Source organism: Micromesistius poutassou (genome assembly GCF_964030765.1).
Source record: "Micromesistius poutassou genome assembly, chromosome: 19".
Lineage (NCBI taxonomy): Eukaryota > Metazoa > Chordata > Actinopteri > Gadiformes > Gadidae > Micromesistius > Micromesistius poutassou.
Window position 1 is genome coordinate 6,805,099 of NC_140289.1, and position 13,549 is coordinate 6,818,647.

The 13,549-nt window shown below is 42.9% G+C and overlaps 1 protein-coding gene across 1 annotated transcript in view; it reads right to left on the reverse strand.

Annotated features, from left to right (window-relative positions):
• Positions 1–10,442, reverse strand: part of galnt14 (UDP-N-acetyl-alpha-D-galactosamine:polypeptide N-acetylgalactosaminyltransferase 14 (GalNAc-T14)) — a gene marked incomplete at its 3' end in the record, with an annotated part of 94,487 nt that extends 84,045 nt beyond the window's left edge. Inside the window, exon 1 of the mRNA XM_084484270.1 lies at positions 10,213–10,442. Coding sequence (XP_084340396.1) covers positions 10,213–10,389 — 177 coding nt within the window. The 5' untranslated portion in view covers positions 10,390–10,442. The remainder of the gene's footprint in view (positions 1–10,212) is intronic.
• Between the last annotated feature and the right edge of the window lie 3,107 nt (positions 10,443–13,549).

The following is a 13,549-nucleotide window of genomic DNA, read 5'->3' on the forward strand; positions in this document are numbered from 1 at the left end:
AAGTCTTCACAATTGGTGCAGAAATCATCCGTTTCCCACAAATGAATTTGCTAGGCAAGCAAACGATAAGCATTTTTGTACGGCTGTTCGTGGTTACCTTTTAGACTGATTCTGCTTGTCTACAGTTGGCTAGGTCTCATACTGGCATCCATGCTATTAATGATGGCAACTGAGTCAGTGAGGTTCTAAAGTGAGGAAAGTGACCTTCAAATGGGTGGCTGCCGGCTTTAGTAAGGATTTAGAGCGGAAAGTTGTCTTCAAAAAGGCACTTATACTGTGTATTTGCGCTTCTTTCTGAAATTACGAGACAACTTTGAAACACAGATGAACAGGCCTGGGCACACACACATACAGACACATACACACACATGCTAATACACACTCACACACAGATTGACACTAACAGAACCATGGCAGTGTGTGGCGCTATGAATCATGGGGAACGGGACAGAACTGAGAGACCAGGGTGGAATTAGTCTGACAGCTGCAAAATGTGTGTGTGTGTGTGTGTGTGTGTGTGTGTGTGTGTGTTAAGTGTGTGCATGTGTGTGTGTGTGTGATGACATTTTGGTACTCTGTGTCAGGTCTAAATGTAGTCAGGGGTCGACTGCTCTTTTTCCCCGGTGTTAAAATAGCTCTGGAGTTTTCTTTGCTGAAGCTTTCGGTGGAAGAACCTTTATACCACTATACAGCTAGATCACGCATACAAACACATTGTTATTTCCCCCCAAACTGCACAAAAAACGTATTGTGCCGTTACATATTCTGTCACACCCACTCCCTTAGAGCAACAAAAACACCAACTATACATAAGCCAATATGTGTGTGTGTGTGTGTGTGTGTGTGTGTGTGTGTGTGTGTGTGTGTGTGTGTGTGTGTGTGTGTGTGTGTGTGCAAACTCAATATCTGCCGAGAGGAAAAATGGGGGGGAGGAGAAGAGAGGACAGGCGGAGACAAGTATGAGGGGGAGGAGGGCAAGAAGAGAAGCAGAGGAGGGGAGGAAAGGAGAAGAGAGGAGAGGTGGAGAGGAGGAGAGAGGCAAGGTGATGAGAGGTGAGGAAGGTGGAGGTGAGGAGATGGAGCGTTGAGGAGAGGAAGGGAGATGGGGAGGAGAGATAAGAAATAGCGAGAGAGAAGAGGAAGGATGTGTTTTTTCATCTGAAATCCTCATTGAACTTTTTCATTTTCCTTTTACTTCCGTCGACACATTCCCCATCTCCCCTGCAATCTGAACTGCCAAGGCCGCCTCACAGGCTGAGTGCCCTGAGTGCCTGTTTATGTGTGTGTGTGTGTGTGTGTGTGTGTGTTCCCTTTCCATTCTGTGTGTCTGGGTTGCCTGAGCCATTGTATGCACATAATTGTAAGGACGAACGGAATGCCTACCCTATAGCTCTATAGCTGTCTGACTGAATACTTCTCTAGAGAAATACCTGTCTCTAGATAAATACCTACAAACCTAGGCAGGTCCACACCCATGCTTTTTTTCATGTGTCTGTACATCTGTGTGGAAGACAATTTTTACCATAACATCATTTGTATAATACGCATGATATTCATAATCAGTAATTTTTTTTAAGATTCATGTTTGATCTTGTATTTTTGCATTGGTCGCAAATTTGTGACACTTCCATCCTAATTTAAAATAAACGTGCGCTTTGAAGCTGATTAGCGGTATGCTAATGCATCCCTTCGTTCCAGCCCTTAGATTGATCCCTTTGTTGCTCTTTAATCAAGAAACCTTTTGCTATGGTCACACATTACAACCATCGCCATGCTTTCATCAAACATGCACTCAACCCCAACCCACGCTTCATTCATGCAGTATAGTACAGCGCTTATAAAAGTAATACAAAAGGTGTCCAGCCGATGTTTTGTCTGCCATTGTAAGACAGAAGATGTCTTCAACACGTGCGTTAATTCATGTCAATTAACTGAAGCATTTGGTTGTTCTGTATTTCGGTGACGTCATTTTGACTTCAAAAAAGATCTCCCAAAACGTGGCAGAGGTAACATGAGAGCAGTGTACGAATATGCGTGTGTAGGGTCTAGGATTCGATTACAGCAGTTACAGAGTTAAGTGTACAATTCAGCTGATGCCGAGGTGGTGGCTAGCTATAGCTTCTAGAGTGGAGGCTAATCACCAAACACACTGCCGCTTTGCTTTCTGCAGTCCCTTCCCCGGCCATCATAGTAATGTTTGTCCTGGCCATCATAGCAATGTTTGTCCTGGCCATCATAATAATGTTGTTCCTGGGCCATCAAAGTAATATTTGTCTTGTCCTGGCCATCATAGTAATGTTTGTCCTGGCCATCATAGTAGTGTTTGTCCTGGCCATCATAGTAATGTTTGTCCTGGCCATCATAGTAATGTTTGTCCTGTCCTGGCCATCATAGTAATGTTTGTCCTGGCCATCATAGTAATGTTTGTCCTCGGCGGTTATTTTGGCCAAGTAATGTTAAGCCTCCTAATTCTCTACATTTGTTCTGTGTTCCTTAGCTCTAGAACGGACCGAATTTTGATGGAGCTGTATTGTGTTCCTGTGAATTGTGGTTAGTAGAACAATAAATGTTTCAAGTTACTCACCACCTGATTAAAGACAGAGCTGGACACATTTTAAAGCCCTTCTGTATCATAGGTACAATAGGTCAGAGCTTCACTAATAATATTTTAGCAAGACGTTGTGAGTAAAATAGGGAAAGGGCTCAGACTAGCTGGCTAACCAACTGTCAAAAAACACAAAAGTAATGACCAATATAAAAACATTACCAACAAATGAGATTGCAAACACAACAACAACCACCAACACAGCAACAAGCTAATCATTTCTAGCGCAATCCAGACGTGTTGTGCACTTTCTCTATGGAGAACAAGGGCAGACTTACACACTTACAAACACTACACATGGACATATGCATGCATATACTCGCATAGAGCGAAAATAGAACTGCCTTTTGTGTCCTTCTGAAAGACACAATATATTAATGAATATACACATACACATACATGCACAGATATATAGAAGGAGAACGGAGAGGCAGAGAGAGAGAGAGAGAGAGGCTGAGTGAGAGACAGAGCAGCAGAGAGGCAGAGAAAGAGAGAACTAATAACTGGAGAAGATCCGGTGGGAAAATAGATTGTGTGAGGACACACGGACGCGCACACACACACACACACACACACACACACACGCACACACACACACACACACACACAAATATGTGTGTGTGTGTGTGTGTGTTTTTGATGTGTGTGTGTGTGTGTGTGTGTGTGTGTGTGTGTAAGAATAGATGTTTAGTATAGAGATTTAAACTTAATCCCTTGCTCTATTAAAATCAACCGGCAGTGGATTTAATACCAGGTATGTGTTTGTGCGTGCGTGTATGTGTGTGTGTGATGCTCGGGCAAACATTTTCACAAGAGAGTTATGGTAGTTTGGTGTGTGTGTGTGTGTGTGTGTGTGTTTGTGTGTGTGTGTGTGTGTGTGTGTAGGGTGTTGAGTGTATTGGGAGGAGTGCTTGTTTAATCCTCTTGGTAAAGCTGCTTTCTTCTCGTTCTAAGAAAGGAGATTAGCTGCTAATAGAGTAGCTTTATCCTCTACTGGCTTAACAACAACAACAAACAATAACAAATAACAACAAAGAACAATGGCCCAAACAAAGAGATAACCATGACCGCAGCCGTGTGTTGTCTGTGTGTGTGTGTGTGTGCACTGTACTGAAAATAGTCTACAGTCTGTCAATAGATCTTCAGATGTTCTACAGTAGGCCTTTGGTTGGTCTACAGTGGGTCTACATTTGCTCTACAGTAGAACTTCAGTTGGATAACAGTGGGTGTACCGTTGATCTTTGAGAGTCTAGAGTTACAATACAGTGGTTTTACAATTGGTCTACACAGTTAGTCTACACTTAGTATACAGTAGGTCTAAAGTTAGTCCACAGTTGGTCTACAGTTGATCCACAGTTTGTCCACAGTTGGTCTACAGTTGGAGTACGGTTGGTCTGCAATTCTACACTTGGAGCTACAGTAGGAGAAGCCCTATGTCACTTGCAGATACCTCCCTCCTTGTGGTGTGCTTGTTCAGTCGTGATGGGGCATCTGTTTCATCAGGACCAGCATGGCGTCTACATGCTGCCTGCCACTGTGAACACGACCCGCTCTCTGTCCTCTCTCACTGGCTGACACGTGGACAACCCAGAGGCTGTCAGGAGCACAGGCCGTGAATAGGTCGCTCTCTCTCTCTGTTCGCGATTGTCTTTCGCACTCACCCTGCTATCTGTTTCTGATCTCATCTCTTACTCCCCTGTTCCTCTCACCCTTTCTTTTTCTCGCGTTCTCTTTCCCTCCCTCTCGCTACATCTCTTCCCTTACACTATGGTCTCCCACTCTCCGGGGTTGTGTCTCTCCCACTCCCTCTCTCTCTCACACTGTGTCTGTGCCCCTTCCCTTGTTTTGTTTATTCCAATAAATTGTTATTGTTTTGTCTCTGCATCCCTCTTTTCACTTATTTCACGTGTCTTAATCTCTCTATCCGTTGCATCTCCTTCTCTTTGTACCATTCGTCATCCCTCCTTTTTTTCTTCCATACTTCCTCCTTCACCTCCTCCACCCTGCTCTTCCATTGTTTTGTTTACCTCCCTCTCTACTTCTCTCCCGCACACTCTCTCTCTCTTCTTGGGGTTATCACTCGTTGAATCCCTCTCTCTGTTTCCGATGTTCTCTCTTCCTCTCCCACCCTCTCTCTGTTTCCCTCATTCCTTTATCCTCGTTTTACCCGGCTCGCTCTATAAACTAGATTGATGGCTCAATCCTACACGCATCAAGGTGGGAATTACAATTTTCTATAGCGCATACCGCAGAAACGCACACACACACACACACACAAAAATGCACAGACAAACGCACAAATGAACAGACACAAACACACAGAAACACACACAGACACACACACACAGACCCACACACACAAATGCACAGATATGCGTGCACGCACATAAATGAACAGGACATGGCCAAGACAAAAGGACTCACACACACAAACACACACCCACACACAGACTCGTAACTTAACTCATCTGTGGTCTGTGCCGGTGTGGAGCCGAGTGTTGTGTAGCGTGACAGAGTGAGGCAGGTCTTGTCACTGACAGTTCATTCACAATAAATGTATGTCATTTACAGTGAATACAGACACATACACACACACACACACCTGCACACACATACATACACACACACACACACACACATGTTACACTTTACACATTGTAGACTATGGGAGAAAAGGAATTGGTGACAAGATGAATGCTAGTTGCTGTTCATGTCTGTGTGTGTGTGTGTGTGTGTGTGTGTGTGTGTGTGTGTGGTGAATGTTCATCACTTTAAATGTTTTTTTACACACACATACATACATACACACACAAACACACACTCCATCATGATTTATTGATTCAGTTTTAATAAGATGATGTCGTCCCTCAGGGTAGAATAATCACCTGCATTTTATCTTGCTACCTGTGTGTGTGTGTGTGTGTGTGTGTGTGTGTGTGTGAGTGTAGGTGTGTATTTGTACCTGTGTGTTCAGCCGGTGTGTACTGGGATCCTTTTCAGTCAAAGATGCTTGATTATGCTGCATCCTCCATTTAAAAAAAACTAAACGTGTTTATGCTGATTCCAGCCTTTTTTGCTCATCTTATAACACATTATGTTATAAGATGTTAATGTAGTAACACTGAGTGCCCACTGCCCATATTCTGTCAGCCTTTAGAATGTGAACAAACTGAATAAACTTATCTGAAAGGTATACGTCGCCAAGGACACACACATTGAGGCACCTTAATAGTCACTTTTAAACCCTTTTAATAATAATAATAATATACTAGATGCATTAGCAGTTTTTTTGTGGTTTAAAAAGCTGCACTGATTTATGACCACTAGAGAGAAGACAGTTACCCCAAAGGTCTTTAATAAAAAAAAACTCATGGCTTTGCATTGTAATGTTATATAGAATCCGATGTTACAATATATAGAATTGTATGGTTGTGTGAATGTTATAAAGAATATTATATATATTATATTTATATGTGAATTTTATAACATAGAATATCATGTGTGTGAATATTCTTATAGAGAATGTGATGTTTCTGTAAATGATAAAAGATAGAATATTATGTTTGTGTGAATGTTATAATATGGAATGGGATGTTTCGGGAAATTTAGAATGTAATGTTTTAATATAGAATGTGAATATGTGTGAATGCAATAATGTTGTCGTTTATATTGTCGTTACAAATTGTATTATATTATGCTACATTATTATATTATATACTTTACTATATTTACTATATTATTATCATTATATAATCTAAAATGTGTTATATTATAGAATATTGGGTCTGTGTGATATAATAATACAGAATTTGATGTTAGTGTCAATGTTATAATATACAATATTACGTTTGTGGGAATGTTATAATACAAAATGTTATGTTTGTGAGAATGTTATAATATAGAATGGTACGATTGTGTGAATATTATAATAGATATATATATATAGATATAGAATGTGTTATAGATGTAATGTTATAATATAGAAAGTTATGTTTGTGTGATTGTAATAATATATACAGTATGTGATGGTCATTTTCTCACAGGATATGATTTGTGTACGTCTGTAACGGTGGTGTTAAGGCGTGGTTGTATTCTGTTGGTTTGTCAATCTGTGGTCACATATGCATGTTAAAGAATGAGTGTAAGCATTGTTATTACTGTTGTCGTTTGGTTTTTATACTCCCGAGGCGCTCAGAACCACTGCCCTGAAAAACTAATTTCCTCGTCTTGTTGTTGGGAAAATCTTGATAGAGAGAGAGAGTGAGAGAGAGAGATAGTGAGAGAGAGAGAGAGAGAGAGAGAGAGAGAGAGAGAGAGAGAGAGAGTAAGACAGCGAGTGAGAGAGAGCGAGAAACAGAGTGGAAAATAACAATAGCTGAATTTTATATGACAGAGAAATGGCCTTGTTTGTGTGTGTGTGTGTGTGTCTGTCTGTGTGGGTGTTTGTGTATCTGTCTGTATGTGTGCGAGTGTGTTTGAGTGTGTGCATATCTGTGTGTGTTTGTGTGGTGATACACAAGGCTAGCATAGCGATTGGAACATCGATCTTGTATTCTCGTGAGAGGAGGGAACGTAACGGAGAAAGCAAGAGAGAGAGAGAGAGAGAGAGAGAGAGAGAGAGAGAGAGAGAGAGAGAGAGAGAGAGAGAGAGAGAGAGAGAGAGAGAGAGAGAGAGAGAGAGAGAGAGAGAGAGAGAAATAGCAAGGAAAAGCCAACAGGTGACAACTAGCAATAAGATATAACAAGCAATCAAAGAGGAACAGAGACAGTTGTCAGGGGAGAGAGAGATCACAAAGACAAGGCAGAATATGGAATAATACAGGAATAAGGAAATGAAGAGATGGAGAGAGAAGGCAAATCAGGAAGACACCGGGGAGACCGGGCGAGAGAGAGAATAAAATGATGAGAGTGTGTGTGTGTGTGTGTGTGAGAGAGTTAGCCAGTGAGAGAGAAAGCGAGAGACAGAGCGCGGGAGGGAGAAAGGGAGTGGGTGAGAGAAAGAGAGAGTGTGAATGAAACAGAGTTCAGTGTCATGGTCTTGGTGTGATTCTGTATTAAACTATGGCGGTGGTTGTGAAGGTCTCATGATGCCGTCCTTCACCCTAGGGTAGTGGCCATGGGTTCATCCTCCACTAGAAGGGAGGATATGCGCAGGAAGAGAGAGTGATGGGAGAAGCTGACATTCAAGCTGGTAGACAGACAGGCACTCAGACAGGGAGACAGACAAACAAGCTGTTGTTTCAGAGTTTCTGTGTGTGTGTGTGTGTGTGTGTGTGTGTGTGTGTGTGTGTGTGCGTGCGCCAGTGCGCACGCGTGTTTGTGTGTGTGTGCTCGTGTATGTGTGATTCTAGTGTGCCTATTTGTAGTGAGTGTGTGTATATTACTCTGTTTTTTTATCCAGCAAGCATTAATGTCAAGTAAGCACACACACACACACACACACACACATGGCTGCGGCTGGCGCGATTTGGCGACAGGCCCCAGATGATGGATCTTATATGAATATTTACCCCTTGACCTCAGTGGTTGGAAGCAGCTGACGTTTGTTCAGAACATTGCTGACCATGAGTCCATTCTTGAAGTTAACAGCGTTTAATGTTTAACAATGAGGGGCTGCCCAGTACAACCTCACCCTGCCCTCCCTGTTTCAACCGGGCTATCCGTTCCCTTACATATGTTTAGCGTGAAAATGGATGGAAACTACAGCCCCCCTAGATGCTGTGCTCTTTGTACTCATTCATACAATATGATTATTTATATTTACCCATATGAACAGAAATGAATGCTCCGAGTCATTTTGATGGTGACGGTGGTAACAGTGGTTTAGGTGAAGCTAGGAGATAAAGATGAGATTTTTGACACATTACATTAACTTCTTCCACATCATTTGACTTGTATTCCACCTGGAAAAATGAAGATTAAAAAACTTGTATTACTTTTATGTGAGTGTGAGTATTCAAATATATGTAGTATTTGCTATTTTTATTAAATGATTAAGGAACAGGCGTCTGCTAACCAGTAAAATAGCTAGGGCTTACTTCACCAGTGGGTTCACCCTGAGCAAGAAACTCCACAGGAAACAGGTAAGCCCATTAACTAATTAGGAGATTATCATTTACACTAACAAGGACCTGATTGCTGGAATAAGGGAGCACGCACACGCACACACACACACACACACACACGCACACGCACACGCACACGCACACGCACACACACACACACACACACACACACACACACACACACACACACAGGCCTCTATGCTAGAACAGTGATTTTCTGCTCAGGTTTAATTTTTTTGATGACACATTACCAGAGGTCAGATATCTAAAGCCACATATGAAAGTGGACTCAAATCTGATTCTAAGATGTACAATAACTCCTTTATTCCCACTGCCATTAACCTTTTAAACAGAAAATTCAGACTGTGTACACTTTACTTTTGTACCTGAGGGAGACACGTCACCAGCTCATCTCCATCACCTCCTTCTGTAACGTCTAATGGTCCTATTCCAGGCTGGCTCCCTCTCTGCCCTCATACGTCAGACAGGTCTCAGCCTCACATTTCACACAGCCGGGGGCGGGTATTCTTGGACTTTGTATTCCAGCAGATCATTTTTCACATGAATTGGGTTGATTAATAGCGTGTGCCGGTGAGTCCTAAAATAGTTTAATGGTCACTGCAGAACCAAGAAGAACCGGCAGAAACCGAGTAGAGTTCATTCAAAGCGTGTTCTTAGCAGAAACTAACGGAATTCAATAGAGTAGAATATAATGAGTTTTCTGCGTGGAAATATGCATTGGCTTTGGAAATTGATTGATCGTAATCAATAAAATGCACACCATAATACACGTTACTCTCACTCCCCCCTAACTTGCCTTAAAAGTACATGTTCACACGCACACACACACACACACACACACACACACACACACACACACACACACACACACACACACACACACACACACACACACACACACACACACACACACACACACACACACACACACACACACTGGCAACGCTAACCTGATTAGAAAGAAACAAGTATCAGCCTGGCAGCTGAAATTGTGCGCCCCCCCCCCCCGCCCGCCTCACCCCGCCACGCGCCTCGCCGCCCGGCGGCAGCTCGAGGCTGACAGAGCGAGCCCCCACTTGACGGAACGCTACTGGTGTGCAGTTTGCACTTGTCCCCGTGGCGGGGCTTTCAGCTCCCCCACGTCTGTTTTGATTACAGTTGAAATTCACACAGCGGTTCCTTCTGCACACAACTAAAGTGAAAACAACGCTCCCAGATTCGCATTCAGACCCAGAGTGAAGTAGGCTAACTGTTGTGGTAGAAGAGTCAAAGAGTCACGGTAGCCTATTGGCTTGCTATGCCCCCTCAACCCCGCTAAGTGACGTTTAATGGATCAGATCTTCGATCGAAATTTGTCGTTTTCAGCCTAAGAACCGTTAACTCCATGATGAACTCGATTGAAACGTGTTGGTGTTATTAACTAAACGAATTAGTTTGGGTGGTTGTATTGAACTTCTGACAGAGGAAGAGTGCGCCACAGAAAAAAAGCGATGTGTATGAGGGGCATAGGCAATACTTTACCTGGATGCGGTGTGGTTCACCTCCGAATACAGTACCGGGCTCCGGCAGTTTCTTTCGGCTCAATACCAACAAATAAGCCAGCGCTCCCAACCACACCAGCACCACCACAGCCACGGCCAGTTTCCGAAAAAAACGTTTCATTTTACCAAGAGGAGTGAAACCGGGCGGCGGGCGCATAGTCTAACCTATTTCCTATATCGTCACGTTAGGAATATCGGAGGAAATGCATTTCTGTCCAAAAGTCGGTCCGCATCTGACGGCGCGCTATCTTAATTTCCTATTTTGTTATCCGCGAGATATGATATCCCATTCCGGCTGAGTAGCACGTGAGGGCGAAGCGTCCGTTGTTCGCGCCAGTCAGAGACTCTCGGTAGCACGCGGCGCTCCTTCAACTGGCCGGTGGCAGCTGAAGTCGCGACAGGGGCGCCCGCGCTCGGTTGTTAACGGAGACGGAGACAAGCCCCCCCCCCCCCCTTCTCCGTCTACACACACACACACACACACACACACACACACACACACACACACACACACACACACACACACACACACACACACACACACACACATTCAATTCGACCACGCACGCACGCGCACACACACACACACACACACACACACACACACACACACACACACACACACACACACACACACACACACACACACACACACACACACACACACACACACACACACACACACACACACACTAGACCTCCCAGGTGTTGTGAATCCTATGAAGTGGCAAAGAGAGTTCTACTCGTATGCAGCATCGCCACCTGCTGTCCATTTTAGGAACTCCTACTAAAACCTCCGAAACTAGACAATTGGATTTAAGGCTGTTTCTGCTGTCAATAATAGAATAGCATATTTCTCTAACTAATTCAAATCAGAGTTTGGTCAAAATATAAGAAAAAAGAAAGTTATGATATAAATAAATTAAAACACCATGGAATAGGTATAAAGTGAGGAAAGCTCAGAGAACGATTTTAATTTTTTTATATAAATGTAAATCAAATATCTATTCTATTCTATTTACAATCTATGTTTATTTATTATTCATTTATTATTCATAAGAACAAGAAGGCAAACGAACATTTGGCCTCCGTGCTCTGACTGCTGACTGTAAGCAGCGCGGAAGCTCGGCGGTATCCATTTCTAAATATTTTATTTACTTCTCGTCCTCTTTGCATCTCATTGATCTTTCTCTGCTTTGTGGAGCTCTGATGCGCGTTTTATCTTCCTGACATCGTTCTAACCAATAATGTTCTCTTCTGTCTCCCCCTCTCTCCTATCTGGTTGTTTCTGTTTCTGTTTCTGTTCCTCTCTAAAGCGTCGCGAAAAGAGCAGTTTCCTCACTAGAAACATGGGGGCCACGGTTATTTTGGAACCGTTGGTGTTCAAAGTTAACGTACATGGATACATCCTTAAGGCGAAAACTTACAGATATATTTATCCTGTCTTATAAGGGATATGCCCGAACAGGGGCGTAGCACCAAATTCTGGGCTCTATATACAAGAAGTCCTGATGGGCTGTATGCATATGCTGCATGTGTATAGCTGCAGCAATCACATAATAAATGTGATTGAACCTTTGAAAGCGTGGAGATTTGTAAAATGTATGTGCTGTGTAGCCTACATTCCATTTTTAAGTTTAGAACGTTCACAAATGAAAAACGTTGCTAATATGTAGTCATCTTTTTTCACCACAATCGCACCCTCACTTTTGTTAAAAAATGTTCATAGCAAAAACAACTTCTCCATCATTTTCAAACAACACAACCACCTACGACCATAGATGTGTTCTCTCTCTGAATCCATTTGGTCTGTGGGTGAAAAGCATCGCACTATAACCAATGGATGGGAACCCGAATACATGATTACAATTCGATCAGCTTGTCGTTCTTATCCAGTGTTTTGATCACACGTTTCCCTTATCGCGGCTGTTTTACAACAAGGGGATTTTTTTTTTACTTTTTATCCAGTGGCTCTGGACCTTATCTTCGACCATTCTACTGCGTTCTAGCATCTCATAAATCATACCCGGCTGCTGGGGTACTTCTAGCGAAATACAGTCTATGTTCCCTTGCACCGTCTCCTCCTCCAGTTCTCTCTTAGGAAACACGGATCCTTTGATGTTAGTCGGGAACTTGTTTTTGGCCTACTGGGCTGGGGGAAAATCACCGCATCAACCAACAGATAAAAATAGCATGATCCATAATTGGCTTGCAGGCCTACCCGGACTTGTTAGAGGTCATCCTGGAAGTGGGAACGAGAAATGATATCAGGATTATAGTGATTATAGCTGCAACCCCCGCCATGGGTTTTTTAATAGCCTTAGAAGCACCTTAGTGCTCTGCTGGTTATTCCAAGGTGTTCCACCGATCCATTAACAAAGCAATTCTTGCCTGCAGCTGTCAAGTTTTTTTAACGACAAGATAACTGTTGTTGTAGCCTACTCCTGATGTTTCAGACAGGGCTACTTATGTTTGGAATTATGTTTTTCGGTGTGCGGTAACAGATTTATATTTTTTATTTTATGAACATGAAAGGTTCGTGTGCTGTCACTTTTGTCAGATCTTGCCTGGATGAGTGCAGTTGTTTTGGTTCGTGCACTAGGCCTACTGTCCCTGATGTTTTTATGCGGTCGTTGCCGGTGGCTAATTAAAGACCGGGTAAACCAAATTCAGTATTTTTCTTCTTATCATATTAATTAGGCCTTAAATGTGTCCCTCAAAACATGTAAAAAATATTTTTCCCATTCATCATTTCCTTGAGGAGCTAGGCCTCAGAGAATGTTCTGTGTGCAGGTTTAAAATGGGCGGGTCTACATCGAAGACCGCGTTACGTAAAGCGGTCATACTCACATAAACCCGCCCCCTGCTGCCCTCTAGGTATAAATACATTAACCGCGCACTAGCATTCTGTGGTTTCACCCGTCTATGGTTTTACCGCTCACGAGTCTGGTTTGAATTGTCAGTTTGCAGTTGGCTCTCCGGTGATGGGCGTGGTTTCCTGGCCTGCAGCGCACACGCCCCCACCGTCCTGAGCCAGGGATTACTGCTCATTTTTCATCAACTTTGAAGCATAATTTTATATACTTCGCGATTTTTTTAGTCCTTCAAATTTGGCAGGGTGGTTAATAATATATTTTCCTGTGGTATTATAAACTCAAAACCCATAATTATTTTTGGTTTACCCGGTCTTTAAGTTTTCCTTTCGTTGGTAAACCAAGTAAACCAATCAATGAGTTGGTCCTCGATCTGTGAAACTTCAACACGGCTCTCTTCAAGGTCGACGACTTGTATGTTTCGTAGAGCTTTCCTTTGACCTA